The sequence below is a fragment of the Halichoerus grypus genome, chromosome 3 (genome assembly GCF_964656455.1).
Source record: "Halichoerus grypus chromosome 3, mHalGry1.hap1.1, whole genome shotgun sequence".
Lineage (NCBI taxonomy): Eukaryota > Metazoa > Chordata > Mammalia > Carnivora > Phocidae > Halichoerus > Halichoerus grypus.
Window position 1 is genome coordinate 106,877,259 of NC_135714.1, and position 21,816 is coordinate 106,899,074.

General features: G+C 34.7%; 1 protein-coding gene across 2 annotated transcripts in view; it reads left to right on the forward strand.

Annotated features, from left to right (window-relative positions):
- Positions 1-21,816, forward strand: part of FAT4 (FAT atypical cadherin 4) — a 175,630-nt gene that overhangs the window by 75,123 nt on the left and 78,691 nt on the right. For both annotated transcript variants that reach the window (XM_036071427.2, XM_078069205.1), the window contains exons 2-4: positions 604-735; positions 16,519-16,780; positions 18,321-18,671. In XM_036071427.2, coding sequence (XP_035927320.2) covers positions 604-735; positions 16,519-16,780; positions 18,321-18,671 — 745 coding nt within the window. The remainder of the gene's footprint in view (positions 1-603; positions 736-16,518; positions 16,781-18,320; positions 18,672-21,816) is intronic.

Sequence of the window (21,816 nt, forward strand, 5' to 3'; positions counted from 1 at the left end):
TCTACATAAACAGTACATTTGAAAGGAATGATTGTTTTGCTCTAGTCACAATAAGAAGTGCTGATAGGAGGGGAAATAGAAAGAAAAAAAGATGCGTGTATTTTCCCCCATGGGTTGGGGGTTGATGTTAAAGGGGAAAATGCTGAGCGTTTCTTAAAACGAAATGTGAACTTCTTTATTTCTCCCAGACATTGCTAATATGTAAACATTTCAGGAAGAAATTCTACACCACCTCATTTGTGTGTCGGCTGACATTTCATGGTTGAATGGCACAGGGTCCTAAGTCTGGGCAGTTCTGCAGTGGTGCACAAATCTGGGAATTAAGTCAACAGTTGATCTGTGCTCCTTTTCTTGTATAAACTCCAAGGCAACCCTGTAAAGTCAGTTATTATCAACAAATCAAATGATTTTTACTTGAATTTTTATATTTTTTATAAAGATTTCACAACTTTCTTTAGGATATTTCCTGTTATTTGGATGTTATATAAAGGTTCTGATTCTTTTTTGAAGGCCTAGTTAGCCAGTGGGCTCCTGGTATACATTTTCACTGGTACCTTGCAGGTATGTGGGGCATTCATGTGTTGTTTCTTTCTCTCCTCTTAGGTTGAAATAACACTTCAGGATATCAATGACAATCCACCAGTATTTCCAACAGACATGCTGGATCTTACCGTGGAGGAGAACATTGGAGATGGCTCTAAGATTATGCAACTGACAGCGATGGATGCTGATGAGGTAACTCAGAGCCTGAATTTGTTTTGAAACCTAATATTCCAGTGATCTATCAAATTTCTACTGTATGTTGACCACTTTTAGTACCCAGTAATTAAGGTTAAGCATTGAATGCTCTTTTCCAAAGAATGTTAATTGTTGAAATGTGATATAAGAAAGCTAGGATAGAGACTATCAAGAGGTAATTTTCCTTTGATCAGCAATTCACTGTTCAGTTAATTGCTGGTTGCATTTTAGATTTCTTAGTCAAATTATTTTAATTTCTCAAATAATTAAAAAATATCTACAGATATAACCATATTTTTTATGCCTTTATCATTGGCTTCTGACTCGGTTTTGGTCCAGGTCATGATCTTAGGGTTGTGAGATCAAGCCCCACATCGGGGTCCATGCTCAGTGCAGAGTCTGTTTGAGTTTTTCTCTCCCTTGTCCTCTGCTTCTCCTCACCCCCACCCCCGCCTCAAATAAATAAATACATCTTAAAAAAAGGAAACAGAAATTTCTTGTCTAGTGGTGAATGTAAAATTTGGGGGCACAATTTAGATTTCTCTATTTATATTTCAAATTTAGCTATTTAATCACAGTGCTCTAAATGACTAACAACTTATATAATTTGTAATTTATATTTTTCCTATGAAAAAAGCCCATTGCCTCTTTTCTCCTACTTGCTAGGTAAAGGAATCAATTAATGTTAAGGAATTATGGAAAGAGGGATAACTTTCCCTGACACCATTATCTCCTTTCACCTTAAGCTAAGCCCAACACACATCAGAGGATTTAATTTTTTTGCCCTCAATTAAATTTCAGAAGTATCTGAAAACTTTTGGTCTTTGAGTAAGATCTTCATGAATTTATTCCTTTAACTTTAAAAGGTAAATAAATAAAAAAAACAGGTGAATTTTAACAGCTAATAGCTAACACATAAATGTAAGGACTTAATTAAATTTTGACAAAATCTAAGGAAAAGTAAACAAAATAAAGCATAGATATTTAGATACTTATAGTTTTCTATTAAAAATTTTGGTGTTTTAAGTTTAGTATCTTCGACTCAATTTTATAAAGTGTAAAACAACAAAAACTCAACTAAGTAAAACTAAAAATTAAATTGGCTTTATTTGATGATTCATGAATCAGGCAGCATCTCATCTAGCAATAAGAAAGGAGCTCCGCCAAGTTCTAGAAATGAAAATTTTTTTAAAGACTAAAAGGGGATGGGAAAAGGAATTTATTAGCAAAGAATGCATTCTTTCAGGCAAGGTCACCTTCCTAAGGGGAACAGAGGAGTTTACTGGGTGGATTATCTCACTAGTGCTGACCAGGTAATTCCATGTTGACTGGTTAAAGGTTACATTTCTGGAGGGGTGGGGGGGTTGAAATTGCAATTAAATAAGAATTACATCTTGGTTAGTTGACATGAGATTTAGCATAAGTGACTCCATTTGGGGATTTCTGTCTCCTTTTTACCAATTCCTCCCTTTTGATTGGACTCTCAGTTTAACTGTGAAATATGATACATATTTAAGGCATTAGCACCACTCACAGCTACCACTCAGTCATTCCTACAGCTTTTGCCAATCTTCTGTGTGGCATTCATAGGTCATGACATTTTTTTTTTTTTTGCTTCATCTCTGTGATATTCATAGCCCACAACTTCAGGTTTACAGTTTTTTTTTTTTTTTTTTTTTTTTTTAAAGATTTTATTTATTTATTTAAGACAGAGAGAATGAGAGAGAGAGAGAGAGAGCACATGAGAGGGGGGAGGGTCAGAGGGTGAAGCAGGCTCCCTGCCGAGCAGGGAGCCCGATGCGGGACTCGATCCAGGGACTCCAGGATCATGACCTGAGCCGAAGGCAGTCGCTTAACCAACTGAGCCACCCAGGCGCCCGAGGTTTACAGTTTTTAAGCTGGTCATTCTCTTCATTTCTTTTCTGATGTTCCAGTCTTAGAGAGATCATTTGCTTGGTGACTAGCAGCAGCAAACATGCATTTAAAACCTTTCAGAGAATACAATGTTCCAGGGAGATTACTATGATCATTATAAGCAGGATAATTCCCAACGTTTGGAATGTACTTCTTAGCCTGGTCCCCCAAACCAAATCAATCAAAATTAGGTAAATCAAAGAAAGACCCTGCTGAAGGAGTCACCTTTTAAGCTAAGTGGCTTGCTCAGTGATCTCATTAAACTGAGTTTCAATTTCCACAAGTGTTAATCCAGGTGCAGCGGATGATGTTGGCCACAGCACAGATACCTCATGACTCAGCTAAAAAATATTCAAGGGACCAACTTTGTCTAGTGAGTCTAAGGATTTTTGTTGGGTGGCTATTGTTTTTGCAGATTGTGCAGTACTTTCAAGAGTTAAGGAGAGGCTTCTAATCATAGCCTCATTTACATTTACTCCCAACCAGAGAAGTAAGGCCCTGCCAAAGGAAGTGAATCCTAAATCATTAATTCCTTCTGGTAATTCCTTTCTAACTCAACAATGTAAATCTAGGGGAGTCGACCAGTGAGGTGTCTTTGTTTGTGGAAAGTTAGGGACACAGTTAGATAACCTAAGAGGCATTGCCTGGCTATGCACCAGCTATTTAGGCATTCATGGGTCCAAGGAGAATGATAACCACCACAGGAAAAAACAAGTGTTTTACACTTTATAACAAAAAACAAAAAACAAACCCTGTAGGGGTATAAACCATTCTTGATAAGGTGGCCCTGTTAATGGACAGATAGGAGTTTTAATGACAAATCCAGTGGTCTGAGAGGCAAAGCCTCCCTCCCTTAGCAATGGTGTGGGAGATGCCGGTGATGGCATTATCTTTCCAGGCCAATGCCAGAGTAAAGGAAAGAAAGATAAGAGAGGGTTTTATGTTTACTTAGAGTGTGAAGTCTTGATCTGGCATCTTGGGAAGAAGCTATCTACCTTGATGTCAGCTACTTCTCTTTCTAGTCAATTTGACTTGGAGGTTTCCAGCATTTGTACAAGACCAGATGTCAAGTGGAGTTTCCTTTAACTGTGAGATGTTTACCCACAAGTCCCTGGAGTTTGGCTGCCATCTGAGTAGTGAGCAGGACCTGGTACAGTCCTTTCCAAGGAGATTGAAGGGAAGTCTTTGTTCTTAGCAATTCCAAATCAGAAGGGTAAGAGAAAGTTGGAAATGGTACTTTGGTGAGATGCCAGATATTTGAGAAAGCTAGAATTCAGGATCTAGTCCAATTTATAGGTATGTAACAAAACCTCAAAGACAACAAGTTTAGAATCTAATATCTAGAAAGGTGCAAACATAATTTTTCTTTCTACAGTTAGTACCATTTTAAAAAGATAATTGTAGTAAAACGAATTTGTTTGCATTATTTACAAAAGTGCATTATTTATGATTATTTACATAAGTGCAACAAAAGTAGTGACTGACCATAAAAGGTTTTTAAGAACTTTGCTGTATCCTTAGAAGCAAGGTCCCAGGCCAGTTTTTCCAAAGGGCTTTTTTTTTTTTTTTTTTTTTTTGGCTCCATAAAGTCAACCTCAGTTCCTTAAAACTGTTTGATCATATGTGAATCTACACACATCTCTCTCAAATATGACATTCCAGTCAAGCCTTGGTAATATAACCAATATTTCCAATTGTGTCCTGTTAAAGGAAAATAGATTCTCATTTAATTTGTGCAAATAACTATACTGCCATGAAACAACTATATTGCCAGAAAAAATAGTTTCTGAATTCTGGAGGGATCAGGTAGGGAGAAAAAGAAAATGCTTTATCTTTGTTCACAAAGGTATACTTTACCAATCTTCTATAAGCCATAGCAAAAAGAAAAAAAGAAACAAAAAGAAAAAAAAATGTTTCTTATATCTGGTAAAACAAAACATTAAAACCAGCAATGTTTTAAACAAAAGTCATGCAGAATTATAATCATCCTCCTTAGTTCCTTTAGTCTGATGTAATTAATACTTGTTCTACTTGAATCCAGCTTTTTCATTAGCTCTGAAAATTCTTACCCCATTCAGTTTTGTTTTGTTTTTATTTTAAAGTTATCAGAAACCTGTATTTTGGAGTACTTTCCATGAGTCTTCTTGAAGATGAAGCACTTTTGCCAAAGTATCAGAATGAAAAAACTGTCTATAAATGACAAAAGACTTAAAAATGGCCATGATTAAAAATCTGATGCGAGTTCCCTACAATTCACAAGGAAATGTGTGTAAAATATTACATATCATTTTAAGATAATAACTGGAATTATGACTGAAAACATATGCCAAGACATATCAGATTTCTAAGAATTTTACATTATTTCTGGAACACTTATAACTTATACTTATACAACATAAAAATGCTTTAGTATTATTTCTTATTTGACAATGTTTCCCACATAATTTAACATATCAAATAAACTTAATTACTTTTAATGACTTAATATCTTTTTATAAGGAGAGAGATCAAATCTTTTTTTTTTTTTAAAGATTTTATTTACTTGACAGAGAGAGAGACACAGTGAGAGAGGGAACACAAGGAGGGAGGAGTGGGAGAAGGAGAAGCAGGCTTCCCGTGGAGCAGGGAGCCCGATGCAGGGCTCGATCCCAGGACCCTGGGATCACGACCTGAGCTGAAGGCAGACGCTTAACGACTGAGCCACCCAGGTGCCCCAAGACCAAATCTTTTGAGATGTTTCAGGGACCCTCTTGAAAATCCCAAAGTTAAATCAAGGTCAAAAAAACTTCATTTAGAATTTGATTTTTAGGAAGGTTGTCAAAAAATATCAAAAGTCTTTAAGACCGTAGGTCACTATGAAATAATATTCAGTTATCTATTTAACCAAAGTGACAATTAAAGACTTCATAGGCAAATATAGAAGACTTCATGGTTCTGAGTAAAACTTATTTCTTTTAATATTGAGAGTCCTAGGCTTAAGTAATCAAAGACTTGATAAAAACAACACAGGAAATTATTTTGATGAAACACAGAATTCTTGTTTTTTAGGTATATTACTTTGAAAGGTAAGGAAATCCTTTTATAATCTCCAAGAAGAGCAGACCAATGGACCAAGAAGACTTTGTCCTTTTAACAGACAGAAAACCAAATTCTGATTTTACACCAGTTTACTTTTTTTTTTTAAATTTTTTATTGTTATGTTAATCCCCATATATTACATCATTAGTTTTAGATATAGTGTTCCATGATTCATTGTTTGTGCATAACACCCAGTGCTCCATGCAGAACGTGCCCTCCTCAATACCCATCACCAGGCTAACCCATCCTCCCACCCCCCTCCCCTCTAGAACCCTCAGTTTGTTTTTCAGAGTCCATCGTCTCTCATGGTTCTTCTCCCCCTCCGATTTCCCCCCCTTCATTCTTCCCCTCCTGCTACATTCTTCTTCTTCTTTTTTTCTTTCTTAACATATATTGCATTATTTGTTTCAGATTACTTTTGATATTAGAACTCATTTGCTTAATTAAATTTATTCTGATCTTAGCCAGAGTTGATCACACATAAAATTCCTTTCCCTCATTATTTTTAGTGGTTTTAGTTACATATATTAGGATTTTTCACTCTTAGAAGGCTTTGATTTCTAATGAAAACTACAAAGTAAGCAATTATGAACTTTTATATTAGCATTCTGTGGATTGACAGACTTATAAAAACTTTTTTATAATTTCTAGAAACATGTACTTTCTCAAAGAAAATTTCTCAACATGGCATAAAACATGTTTGCCAATGAAACTATCTTTAGTTTCTCTGTAAAAGGAAGCTAAAAGTGGATAAGCTTATGTTCAATAACATGTTTCAGTATTTTATTTTATTTGTAAATGATCTGGATATTCAATGGCTATAACTTGACTCATAACTTAACCTAGCAAAACTTTAAAGTTTCAGGTTACCAAAAAATTTGGGAAAACTAAAAAGTTTACCTAAAACTTTTTATACTACTTTACTTGTTGAACAATTACATTTAGATTACTTATGAAAATTTCATCATGACAAGTTATTTTTATTGCTGACAAATTTATAACAGAGATAACATAAACTTATTTGATTAATCTAGGTAAAGTAAAAATTGTATGACTGCATTATATTCAATGTTGAAAACTCTAAGGACATGTATATTTTAATTAAAATAACAAATTAGTTTTAATTGAATTAGTTTTAATATTGAACATTTTCCCAGATTACATGAACCCAAAAAGCATTTGGGTTAGTTTGCATTATATATTTGAGAATTTTTGTGAATATTAAATTTATATAAGCTCATATTTATTTAAGCCAATTAAATATAGCTCTTTCACAAATTAATTTTAGTAATACCATCTGGAGGCAGAGGTGGTAGAATTCGCTACCACCAGATGGTATTATTAAAATTAATTTATATATATATGTGTGTGTGTGTGTGTGTATATATATACATATATACACACACACACACACACACACATAAATATACAGAAAGAGAGATATTGGGGCACCTGGATGGCTCAGTTGATTTAGCAACTGACTCTTAGTTTCAGCTCAGGTAATGATCTCAGGGTCATGAGATTGAGCCCTGTGTCAGGCTCCGTGCTGTGGGGAGTCAGCTTGAGATGCTTTCCTCCTTGCTCTTCCCTGCCCCCCTCTCTACTCCACCTGCTCGCCCTTGCTCTCTTTCTAAAATAAATAAATAAATAAATAATAAAATCTTAAAAAGAAGAGAGACATTATAGCTTCTATATACTTAATATTTCCCAATAGCTCAAATTCTAAATTACTTCCTTTTTTTTTTTTTTCTGATAAGAATTACCTCTCCAAAGTTCATACATTAACATTTACATCTCAAAGGCACAGTGAAGAATGCAAGTGATAAGCTTTTAAAGATAAATAGGAATGTTTTGGGATTGGTAAAAAAGAGTAAGTGAACTTTCAACTGCCTCTAGAGCTGGATTTTTAGTTTTGCAAAGATTTGTAAGATAAGGACAGTTGCTCTCAATTCCTCAAAGAATTGGGTTGCAACTTAAATGACATCATAGGTTGATTCACCCATAAATCCTTTTACAAGGGCTTTAGAAGGTTTTTCTTTCCCTCTGGATTCATAGTTTTATTTTAGCTTAGGGGAGAAAGCCTAAAAAAATTCTTTTAGGCTCTGGAATTTGGCCAATTTCTGACCACAGAGCTACTTTTTAGTTTTAGCTGGGACAAATAGTAAATATTTCTGACGGTATTGTATAACCCCTTGGACTGAAGAGGTGTCCCCAAAGAGGATGCATAAGATATTTTGTTTTCCTCCTTCTACTGGGTGCTACAGACAGAGATCTGGGAGAGCTGACTCTGGCAAGAATTATCACTCTTAGCTGGCTTCCACTAGTTTTTCCAGGATCCCATCTGTAGCTCTGGTATTTACCAGAATTTGGCTAGGTTTTTCATTATTTTTAACTTTAGTTTTCCCTTGGCTGTTTAAGACAATAGCAACAGTTTACCAGAAAATCCCTCAGAGTCCCATCAACTTTGGGAAAGTCCCATCAACTTTGGGAGATCCCCATTAGCAATGGGCCCTCCTTCAAGAGTAGACGTGTGGTGTCTGTAAGGTCATTAACTTGGCAGATTTTTTGCTTATGGCCATATAAAGGAAATTCAGACAGAGGGTTACTAAAATGTATACTCAAATAGAGGATAGAGGGAAGCAGTAAGACTTACATTAGCCTTACGTTTTTTTTGTTTGTTTGTTTTTAGGTACCTTTTATACCTTGAATTTTTCATTAGCCTTTTGAAACAAATCTTTTAATGAAGCTATTTTGGAATTCTGAAGACTTTCAGAGGTTTTTGTATGCCAATTAAAATAGGTATTCCATTCTGTTTCTTTGATTTGGGAGTCCTTGCCTTTAAATGCACTTCTTAAATGATCTTACCTGATTGGAATGTTCCTTATAATGGCCACTGTAATTCTAGGTTATAATTACTTTGAGGGCTGGCAGCAGTTTGGTAGGACCGTAGGCACAATTGGGGTTTAACCCACATTTTCTGTCCAGCCATATCTAGCTGCTAATTGGGTGTGACTCACTTATCTGCCCAGCCATATCTGGGGCTCCCAACCTGAGAGATACCAAACCAAGTTCTCAGGACACAAAACAAGCTTAGGAAGATTTAGCTATTTTTATAAATATTTATCTCTTCCAGGACCATAATCCTTAGACATAAAATAACCAGGTGTGTAAGAAGGTAGCAGAAATTCTTTAGATTTTAAGCATCTCATTTTTATTATAATTACTTTTTTCAGATAAGCCTTTGGGTCTCTCAGAACCAAGCTAATACCTAAAAAGGATGTGCCTCTGGGTTGGTGATTGTACAGTGTTTCACAGGGTACCTCATTGCATGGAAATTTGCTTGAGATTGGCAGGAGACCTAGTGTCAATTTCACTCATTCCATGATGCACTTATTCTATTACAAGAGTCTTTGATTTAGGTGGTAAGCATCACAATAGCTTTTAAGTGCTTGACCAATGCCCACCAATTTTTGCAGCTTTTTGGCCTCTGAGACCCCTGTTAGCAATAGCCTTTATCTACATAAAAGAAGACAAACATGTGCCTCTTAACATGCCAGCAGTAACCAGAAGATGTTATTGCAGACTGGCCAAGAGAAGGCTGTGTGCAACACCAGCATTTCCCAGTGTAGATTAAAGCCACAGACTCCAGCAGATGGGGACTGTGGACTGGAACTGGGAAAAAGACTAAACCAGCAAACTCCAGTAAGTGGACACTGCAGATTGTAGGTGGGGAAAGGGATTCCAGTCTACTGGGGGATTGCAGACTAAATCAAGAGCTGGGGACTAAGGTTTTGGATAGAAGCATCTGCCTGGCTCAAGCTGACTCACTAAGTCTTGGAATGGAAGGCCAATTAGGTTGGGAGCTCAACACAAAGAGAGCAGTGCTCAAAACCAAGAGTAACTTACCCAACATCCTCAGAAATAGCTAGAAAGACAGTGAACTCAAAGGAGTTCCTAGGGTCCTGAACCTGTGTTTCTTGTCCCTGAAGCTATTGAAAGTCTTTTTTAGACTTGCCACTGCCACCAGATCTGTTAAACAACACAAATTCAACTGAGTAAATTTACAAATTGGCTTTATTCAACAACTCATGAATCAGGCAGCATCCCATTTAACGATAGAAAGGAGCTCTGCCAATCTGTAGAAAAGAAAAGGTTTTTAAAGGCTAAAAGGGGGTGGAAAAATGAAATTATTATCAAAATGTAATTTTTTAGACAAGGTTACCTTCCTAAGGAGAACAGAAAGGGTCTATTGAGTAGATTACCTAACTAGTACTGACAAAATAATTCCATGTTGACTGGTTAAAAGTTACATTCCTAGAGTTCAAACTGCAATTAAATTCAGTATTAAGTCTTGGTTTGTTGACATGGGGCTTAACACAAGGGACTCCATTTTGGGCATATTATCTCTTTTTTTAACAATTGAGAAAAAAATTTTCCAAATTCTAGCTACTATTAAAAGTTATGTGACTACTTATATTATTATTGATAAGAGATGTCATCAGCTATTATTTAGGAAATAGTTCATTTTCTTAAAGCTCATCATTGATAATATATATTTGGATAGCTCAATTCACAAACTTTGATTAACTCTCATTTAGAAAAGTAGTAAACCTATGATCCAGCAATTGCACTGCTAGGTATTTACCAAAAGAATACAAAAATAGTAATTTGAAGGGACACATGCATCCCAATATTTATAGCAGCATTATCAACAATAGCCAAACTATGGAAAGAGCCCAAATCTCCATTGACTGAAGAATGGATAAAGAAGTTGTGGTATATTATATATAGGAATATATATATATATATATATATATATATATATATGTTTATATATATAATAATATATTACTCAGCCATAAAAAAAATGAAGTCTTGCCATTTGTAATGACATGGGTAGAGCTAGAGAGTATTATGCTAAGCAAAATAAGTCAGTCAGAGAAAGACAAATAATATATGATTTCACACATATGTGGAATTTAAGGACCAAAACAAATGATCATAGGGGAAAGAAAGAGAAAGAAAAACCAAGAAACAACTCTTAACTATAGAGAACAAGCTGATAATTACCAGAGGGGAGGGGGTGAGTGGGATGGTGAAATAGGTGATGGAGATTAAGGAGGGCACTTGTGATGAGCACTGGGTGTTGCATAGAGGTGTTGAATCACTAAATTGTACACCTGATACTAACACTACACTGTATGTTAACTAACTGGAATTTAAATAAAAACCAAAAAAGAAAAAACAAAAAAAATGTGAAGAGGAAAAAAAAAGGAAAACAGTTAAAAAAAAAAAAAAGGCACCCATGCAATTGGTACAAGACAATTCACATTAAAGACATGTAACTGTAGTGACTCTCATTGGCTATACTTTCTGTAGGACTAGGACAAAGAAACCTCCTTTTTAAGTGGTTTATTCAAAGAGTGAAGCAATAATCATGTTAATTATAATAAATATATATTCTAATGGAATATACTATTCTTTTAAGAACTGATTATTTGAAAGAGATGCTATGATGTTGATACTGTTATAATTTTATATCCCTCTCTATTTTTTTCAAGTTTGACAAATAAGGGTTTCTACAAATACAGTGCTGCCTGCATATTTAAGTTTCTCCATCTAACTTTTTTGTGTGTGTTTGTGTGTATGTGTGCACATAATTGCATTGCCTTCAAGTTTATCTTTTGAGATATATTTATATTTACAATGAAATCTGAGGAAAGCTGGGAAGATACTTATGTGTCTAGGTATTTATATCAACATTGTTTTAGTGTACTTTGTTTTATTTCTATTGAGCTTCATTTTTTAAGTTTTAAAAGAAGTGTGAGTAACCATGCAGTTGTTATCACTTAGACATCCTAGTATAAAAAACTACTGAGGGGCGCCTGGGTGGCTCAGATAGTTAAGCGTCTGCCTTCGGCTCAGGTCATGATCTCCAGGTCCTGGGATCAAGCCCTGCATCGGGCTCCTTGCTCAGCTGGGAGTCTGTTTCTCCTTCCTCTGCCTCTCCCCACTGCTCCTGCTCTCTCTCTCTCTCTCTCTCTCTCACTCTGTATCTCTCTGTCTCAAATGAATAAATAATAAAAACAAAAATGCTTTAAAAAAAAACCTACTGAAATGTAAGATGATTATATCTGGGATATGCAAGAAGTGCATCTGGGGTGAGACAAGGTGTGGAGTTAAAGGGCAGGAAAGTGTAATGTCGTGCAGAAGAAATAGACCAGAGAAATGGAGGAAGGGTTGTTTGAAATTCAGGGGGAGGTAGGGATGCCGACAATTTGTGCAAAGTGTGACTGCCTGAAGGCATAAAAATCACCAAGTACTTTGTGATCAGATCTGTTGGTGGGGGGAGGGAAAGGCAGGAGAGGATGGGAGGGAGGAAGTAGGTTTACCTACAATTTTAAAAGAAAGGAGGACTTTTTTGTAAAACTGCTTTTGAGCTATGATTTTTTAAAGATTAAGCTCATGAGGTTGCTGTCCTTCTTGAATACATTTTCTCTTAAAAATTTTAGTAGCTTTTAAATGATCACTATTTCAACTCATGATGTGAGCAATCAACATTTCTTTGGCCTTATGCCCAATAGAATGGATACCTCAGCTTTCTATGGCATTCAGAATCATTAGCTGTTTCCTTTTTTGAGTAGCTTGCAATGAATTAATATTAATGCTTTTAGATAAACCTTCATCCTATTTCTACTCTATCCTCAACTTTTTACCTCTTAGTTGATTTTTTTTTAAGAGAGAGAACTGGGGGAGGGGCAAAAGAAGGGGGAGAGAATCTCAAGCAGACTCCATGTCCAGCCCAGAACCAATGTAGGGCTTGATCTCACGACCCTGAGATCATGACCTGAGTCAAAATCAAGAGGCGGATGCTTAACGGACTGAGCCACCCAGGTGCCCCTCTTATTTGAATTTGAAATATATATATATGTATATATATATGTACACACACACACACACATTTGAAATGTTTTCTCTCTTACTAAGTCATGGCTGTTTTCTTTCTTCATCTAGTTTGAATAAGACTCAATATTGAATGAAAGGGTTTTCTTTCACTTTGTAGTCAGCATTAAATTTTCCCACGACTATCCAGTGGACTGGTTTTAAAAGATTAATAGAATTATTTAAAATACTAATAAATATGTAGGTCATTAGCAAACTATACATCAATACATTCTTTATTATTTATACATTTTTCTTTAATTGCTAAATCAAACATAAAAATATTCATATGTTAGAGAAATTCTAGTAAGGCACTGGAGAATAATGCCTGGGTAAAGGAATTGGTTTTAGGAAGACACATGTACATGTTGAACTTAATTTAAATATCATTTGAAACATATGTTGGATCAAGATACGCATCTTTCAGAAGCACATGACTTTGTCAGTCTCTTGTTTCCTTTTATAAACAGAATTATTATGCTTGTAATGGGCCAGGATACTCAAGCTTTGTTTCATGGTACCATACTTGTTTTTGAAAATACTACTTAAGGTTATAAAATGCATTTGCAATTTATAGCTATTTACTTTTAGAATTCCTTCCATGTGCTTTTGTCTCTGTGGTTCCTCAGGAGAGTAGAATATTTTTAACCAGCATTATTTCCACCACACTGCTGCTGAAATACGATATTTGTTTCTCGTGGTATTGCTGATACTGCATATTTTGGATATTAAATAAATAGACTTTTCAAAAGACCTAATTAAATCATTACTCTTGGCCAGACATTTTCAGACATTCACCAGAACTATTAATTCACTGCATCAGCTGATTTTGAATATAAAAAACTGTTTTATCAACATAATTTGATGCTTTTGCTTCTGTTCAGAAGAATTATCATAACTTAGGAGCATTAATTATGACAGTTATTTTGTGGACAGGACATCTCTAAATTTCAAACCATTTGTGTAATAGCTTTCAATATGTTTTTGTTTCTTTGCCTTCCCCTAATTTCCAAATACTTGCCATTTTTAATAGGTCAAAATTGAATGTAGCTGTTTTCATACCTGGACTGCTTTACTAGACTAATGGAACTTAGTGAAACAGAATAAATAGTACAGAATGTAGTCAGATTAGAAGTCTAAAATTCTTATTGAATGTTTTTGTTAAACCATACCATTACAATAAATATGTTAGCTACCCCCATGTACACCTGAATATACAAGATACATGTGGTATTGTGTTAAGCTCAGCTATTCCATTACTAAATTAAAAGGTGCTTTGAGGCATTCACTTTACTAAATTTTAAGATTGGCTTGGAGAATGCAGTACAAAAATGTAGCAAATGCCACTAAACATGTATTTTGAAAGAGTATTTTTGCCTTTGACTGTTAGAAATCATGCCCTTATACGTTTGACCATGAAGGATGAAACATATCTAATCTGTGAAGGAAAGAATGGGAACCGTGGGTGCCATAATCTCCTGGCATACCAGCCTTATAGTCCTACACATCCTAAATTTATGTTCTTCCCAATATCTTTCTTGAGAGTTCTTAGCCTGGATATTTTGATAAGTAAATTTCTAGAGGTTAATAATCGTAAAGAGCATGCTTATTCTATGTAAGTATATTTAAATCAAAAAGGAATTTTTGGAAGTCAATGATTCCAACACTAATTATACCTCAGTGTCAAAATGCAACAATTACATACAATAGGAAATCAGAAAACATACTTTTCCTGGGATATATAGCAACTCAGTTGTATTTTTATTTAAAGTATTCATTTACAGGAATCTATCCTCAAATGCACTTAACCCATTACATAAAAACAGAAATAAAAATAACAGCTAACATTGTCATATACTTTCTGAAGGATCATTCTAGGTTTTTTACATGTATGAACTCATTCAGTCTTCACAACAGCCCAATGTGGCAGGTAATGTTATTGTCCTGATTGCCCTGATAAAGAAACATCAGCTCATAGAGGCTAAGTATAAGGCCCAAGGACACACAATTAACAAGTGGCGGAGCAGATTCAACCCCCAAAGCATCAGATCTCAACCAGTACAGTGTATAATATTTAACTCAATATTTTAATTATAATATACATAATTGAGAAATATCTAAATCAAACTGCTTGTAATTTCAACATTGGACTGTCATGTTTATAATATATTTAATATATAATATATTTTAAAATAAAATACATATAATGTATTTTAAAAATACTATGAGGTTAGCATTCCCCATCATCAAATCCAGATGGGTTCTTTACTTTAAATTCTTTTTTTTTTTTAAGATTTTTAATTTATTTATTTGACAGAGAGAGACACAGCGAGAGAGGGAACACAAGCAGGGTGAGTGGGAGAGGGAGAAGCAGGCTTCCCGCCCAGCAGGGAGCCCAATACGGGGCTCGATCCCAGGACCCTGGGATCATGACCCGAGCCGAAGGGCGATGCTTAATGACTGAGCCATCCAGTCACCCCTTTACTTTAAGTTCTTCTAAATTTCTTTTTCTTTTTCTTTTTTTTTTCACTTTGCTAAGATCTACTCTTTCTTGAAGCCTTCCCTTTAACCTCAATTAGTGCCTATGAAGTGATGTGCTTAAACAGCGTTGGGCACTTAAACACGTGAAGAATGCTCTGTTTTTCTCAACCTTTCTGTGTCCTCTGCCAACTTTCTAGTTTAGACTTCAAAGTTTTGAGGGCCACCGCTCAAAGATCTAAGAGTACATAAGAAATCACCCCTGCTTTCATTTTATAGAACATGGACTTGGAACCTACAAAGAATACAGATTATAGAAAGTTTCACCTTGAGGAACTGAAGCCCCAGCCTCTTGGGGCCAAACTCTACTCACTCTTTGCCTTCTCTGGCCTCTCCCCACTCTAGTTCTTCCTACAATATCAAGAACCTTGAGAGATTGCTTCCAATTAAAACAAGATTAGTATTTTCTTGGCCATAAAATTCAAGGCAGTTTGTGTTGCAGTTGAGATTCTCAAAAATATACCCATAACCTAACATGTTAGTTTGACCTTCTTCTATTCTTCATTTAAACTCTCCACTCTAACAAACTGTTTAACAGTGAGTAATCCAGACATATCATTCTCCTTCCCTCTGCATTTTTGCTTAAACTGAAATGTTTCCTTAGTCTTTGCTTAAAAAAAAAATTCTACAAGCCCCAATTCAGCTCCATATATACTCTCCTTTATTATCTTCCCTAAAGAAATCAACTCAAAATAATCCATCTCTCTTCTTGGTTCTTACAGTGTCTATGGCAAGCCTCCTCCACTTAGCACTTGTCTCATTTAATTACCTTCTCATGCTGAATCAGAAGGACCATGAGCTTAGAGTCAGGCAGACTTGGGTTTGAAATCCCCACTAACACTTGCAATGTGACTATGTGTAAGTTAACCAGCATCTCGGAACCCAGTGTCTTCATTTGTGAAATGGCACCTCATGAAGTTGTGAATTGAAGTGAGAGGATGCATACATAGTGCTGTCACAGTGCCTGGCACAGAGCCACCCTTCAGCAAATCCTCTGGTTATGCGGTTAATAGTAGTAGTGTCATTTGTATTTTCTGTAGCGACAACTTGACTCCTTTCTATGTGTACATTTTATGAGTTAAAAAATATATATAGCTAATACTGATGGCTGAGATTTTCTGTGTTATTTAATGGATGAGTGGTGAAAGATGATGTAATATACTACTTTGGTTTGTTATCTTTTGAAATCTTTTAGTATCTTATCAAATAAAACCAAAAGCCTCACTTTGTCGAATACATACTCAACATAAGAAATGGTGCCCTTTACTGTTGTACTTCTAACAACTGAGATGCGGGTCTTTTCCTCAGGGTGCAAATGCTCTGGTCACGTACACTATCATTAGTGGAGCTGATGACAGTTTCCGCATTGACCCTGAATCTGGAGATCTGATAGCAACCAAGCGGTTGGACAGGGAACGCCGTTCCAAATATTCTTTGCTGGTTCGGGCAGATGATGGTCTTCAATCCTCAGATATGAGAATTAATATCACTGTCAGTGATGTGAATGACCACACGCCCAAGTTCTCCAGACCTGTGTACTCTTTTGACATCCCAGAAGACACAACCCCAGGTAGGTGGCACACCCTTAAGTATGTTTTTCAAAGATCGCTTTTGACTACAATTATGGACCATGTTTTGCCTGCTCTTAATTAGTGACTAGTTTTTACCATATGCTGCTAGGTATAAAAATATATATGCTAGGTATTTTAGTCTGTTAATTAACCACCTTCAATACAGTTCCCCAAAAAATTGCTAGACTTTTGAGAGCAAATGAGGTTAGCAATTCATCTGATTACCAATTACAAATACTTCTGTTTCTGAAAGTATTTGTGATGAGTTGTTAATTTTTCTGGCAACAACAATTTTGATACTGCTTTCCCACTTTATACTCTGTGATATTTTACAGTCCATTTAAACATTTTATGTGTTAATATCATTTCTAAATGCTGACTTCTAAAAAATGGTCATATAACATGTACTTTGCTACCTCTGCATCCATTCTGAGTCAATATACTTCAGAAAGGCATTTGCAAGACAGGACTACATCTTTATTTTTAACATATTTTAATTGGTTATAAAAATTAAAATAAATGGATATTATAAAAATTCTAATATGATTATAGTGTTATGTAGACAAAGCAGAAAGAAAAGCACATGAAAATCTGTGAATACTAGCTCTAACACTTAGAGCCTGTGTGGCCCGGGGCAAGTTCATTCATTACTCTTAGCTTCAATTTTACCTTCTGTAAAATGGAAACAATAATTCCTGTTAGAATTAAGGTAAAGGTTAATTCAGAGAATACATCATATATACCGTAGCTAACATGGGGCTTAAGAATTAGCATGTACCCAGTAAGTGTTAGTATAATCTCGTCCTGAATTGTCAGCTTGCCTCTTTGAACATATTATGTTGTGATTGTTGAGTTTGAGTACTAAAGATCCATATTTCTGGTGTGTGTTTGCTTCATTTCCATTATTGGAAATTCTTATCTAAAATTGAAATTTTATTCCGAATTACATTTGGAATGATTTTGCGTAATAAGGCATATGTTGTGGAAACTCATTTGACAAAGAAATTAAATATTTATAGACTACTTCTTACTGCAGTTTTCCCTTCACTCCCCAACATGAGTTGTGCAAGTCCTTCATGAAATTATCATCACATTTATTTCTGCCTTAATTATAGCAATGACCACACAAGCTATCAAGTGATATCCACTGAGCTTAAGTCTGCATTATTTCTGGGGACCCCTACTTCCTGATACTAGCAATGGGCCCCAATATATGTTCACTGCAATCACCAATATGTTCACGAATTGGTAGTGCCAGGCAGAAAAATAGTGTCAGAAGTATTATTTCTCCAGAACATTTACACTGTAACATAAAATTTACTGAGTATTTAATATGCTATATGTTTTGTTAATATTTGGGAAGGTTGGTATCAGTGCTAATATAGAAATCTGCAGACTGCTGTGTTCACTATATTTTCATAGTGATTCTCTAGTTAAAATATTTTACTGTACAAATAAAATTTGTTGGTGTCTGTATATATTCTCTTAGTAATACCCTTATCCCATTAATTTTAGACTATTAATTTATTTTTTTGATAGGTTCTTTGGTAGCAGCTATTTTAGCTACAGATGATGACTCTGGTGTGAATGGAGAAATTACATATATTGTGAATGAAGATGATGAAGATGGCATATTTTTCCTGAATCCAGTTACTGGAGTCTTTAATTTGACTCGAGTATTAGATTATGAAGCACAGCAATATTATATCCTTACTGTTCGAGCTGAAGATGGTGGGGGACAATTTACTACCATTAGAGTTTATTTTAATGTACTAGATGTAAATGATAACCCACCTATTTTCAGCTTAAATTCATATAGCACATCTTTAATGGAGAATCTACCTCTAGGATCTACTGTTCTTGTGTTTAATGTTACCGATGCAGATGATGGTATGTACTTTATTTTATACACTTAAAAATTTATTAAAAATGTCCACAGATTTATATTATTTTTATTTACTGTGTTCAGTTGTCACAAAGAGGGACAGATTTATGATTTAACTATAGAGGATTAAAATTAAGTGCTTTAAGCTTATTAGAAGGATGAACTTAGGTATCTACCATGATTATTTTTGTAATCTGGTCAGTTAATAAATGACTACTATCAAATGGAAAAAAAAAATTAAGTGCTTTATCAGTTAAATTCTTATTTGTAACAGTTACACAGCATGCACTGTTATCATTCTATAACCTTTTTCTTCCCTTTTTACAGTATCACAGCTTAATAATGTAGAAGTCATAAAACAGCTTTTTACTAGTTTTTTGTCAGATTAATAAAAATATTTGTTTGTATATATTATTTTAACATAAAAAGGATAAAATTTGGAAGCAAAAGGAAAACCAACATTTTAAAAAATACTTAATGCATAATTAATTTTAAATTTCTGACTGAAAAGTTCTAATAATATTCTAGGAAGCTTTCATGCTTGATTCAAAGGACAGTCTCAGATCTCTTTAATTTATGCTATATAATCAAGTTGAGATTTTGCTTTAAATCTAGACTTCACATGTGTTTGATTTTATTTATTGCAAAAGCATTTGACAAACTTTCTTTTAAAATATAACTCTCAAAAAATAAAATAAAATATAACTCTCCTGGTCTTTCTTCTAAGATGTGTTTGTCAATACACATATCGGATAATACAGGACTAGAGATAACATTGTGCAGATTATCAGTCTTTAACTGAACTGTTTGGAAAGTTAATACCTTGTTTCCCCTTTTATTGGATGAGTTCAATGTCCTATCGCTTGAGAAAACAAGGGGCAGAACTTTAAAGAGGAAATAGGTTTCTAGCTTGAGGATATGCTTAGGGACATAGGCATATCAATCTTAATTTAGAATTTCCTGATTCTTACTGACTTGGATGAATGATTAAAGTAATTTCAGAATACCATCCTATCTCAACATTCTGCTCTATACTTATATAGACGATCCTTTCAGGATTATCTACAAGTGTCCCTGAGAAAGATATGAGGGGCAAAAAGCACAGTATTTTATATATGTTTCAATTCATAAAATTGGAAATACTTTCTTCAGAATTCATTAAGGGCATTTTGAAGTTTTCCCCTTTTATGTTTAAGTAGTTAATACTGGTCACAGGAATATATATAAAAATAGAAGTATCTGTAATACTAGTACTACTACTGTTGCTAATAATATTAATAAGAATAACAGAAATTTGTGGCATATTTAGTAAGTAACCAGTCTAGGCCTAAGAACATTGCTCACCCTGTTTCACGTACATCAGCCCAGCTCAGCTCAATTAGACTTTGTATACAATTGAGCTTAATCTCTATTTTGGGAGTTGATTTCTCTATTATAACCTTAGTTTATCTGCTCCCTGGATATGAATATCTTATTTGTCCTTGTGACTGGTCCTGACTTTTCTGTAGTGAAGAATTTTCTGCCATGTTTCTTTGTCATTCATTATTATGCATTATAGAGAGACTGTTGTTTCATAGGATTGTGTGCTTCTCTGGACTAAATTATATTTATCCTCATACCTTCAATTATCGGGAACTGAAAAATAGCAAATAAGAAACTTTCTTTGTGAAAATCTGCTGGAATATTCCACACACACATATTCACAGACATACATTAACCATTGACTTCTACTTACTTTTCATGCATTTTTTTTTTCCTTTAATTGTGTTTGTGTTGGGTAAAAAGTGTCAAGCTACATTTTTCCATTGTTTTAGTTTTGAATACTTTTATCAGTGTAATTTCCTGTACCTTGACCTAAAATATAGGACATGGTTCCTATTCTTTCTGAATTTCAAGGATTGTGATAAGACTGTACAAGGGTAACCTTGCTTGTTTAAAATTGCCAACTTGGTCACACTGAATAGTTCTCAATGTATTTCACAAACAGTATTATTTAGACATTTTTTTAAAATAACAAATTCATCTTGGGGCACCTGGGTGGCTCAGTCGGTCAAGCATCTGCCTTCGGCTCAGGTCTGAAGGGTCCTGGGATCAAGCCCTGCATCGGGCTCCCTGCTCAGTGGGGAGCCTGCTTCTACCTCTTCCTCTGCTGCTCCCCCTGCTTGTACTCACTCTCTCTCTCTGTCAAATAAATAAATAAAATCTTAAAAAAAACACCACCACCCCCCCCAAAAAAACAAATTCATCTAATCTCTGATCAAAAGTTTCCTGATGAGGAAATATTATCATCTGAAGAAATTTTATATAAAAATAAAGTTACTATTTTCTGTTCCCTATAACCAGATTCAGAGTTCAACATCAAATTTGAGATTACAGAATCTTTTAATAAGAATAGGTCAAATATCTTAACTATTTTCATAAGATAAATAGTGTATGTATTAATCTCAAGGCTTCCCTATATACAGTGTAAAAAGTATTATATTGAGGCAAACTTTTATAAACTTAACTTCATGGAAATATACTGGCTTTGATAATTATTATGTTATTATCCTAGAAATAAATGCATATGCTCTTCAAAATATTGGGAGTCATAGAGTGTTCTGAGAATAATGCAATGGTAATGCTGAATAAGTTCACCTGTCCATGCTTGGTACAATTGCAGGTCATTCAAATGAAAGGAGTTTCATATTCCGGTGACTTGGTGACCTTGTTGGAACTGCTTCGTAAAGATGAATGCTGTCTGAAGCAGTTCCATGGGTTACAGCTGTGTGATACGTAGACAAATGCTAGCTTATCGTAGCATAATTAGACAACGTTTTCGAACTGTAAATAAATACACACATTTCATAACAGAACTATATACCTATAGTTATGTGCTATATTTCCTGGAACTAAATTATTCCTGAGACTGAAAAAAAAAAAAAAAAAAAAAAAACACAACCACACACACACAATAAAACTTTCAGAAGGAATCATGTGACTAAACCACTTTCAGAACATTGAACACAAATGGTTAGAAGTATGAACAGTCTTAAGTTTAAAGACCTGGTGAGCTATAAAACACCACTAAAGTCAAATCCTGATACTTATGGGTAGATTACAGATTTTAAAATAATGTATGTACTGTTTCATGATTCGAATATTTGATGC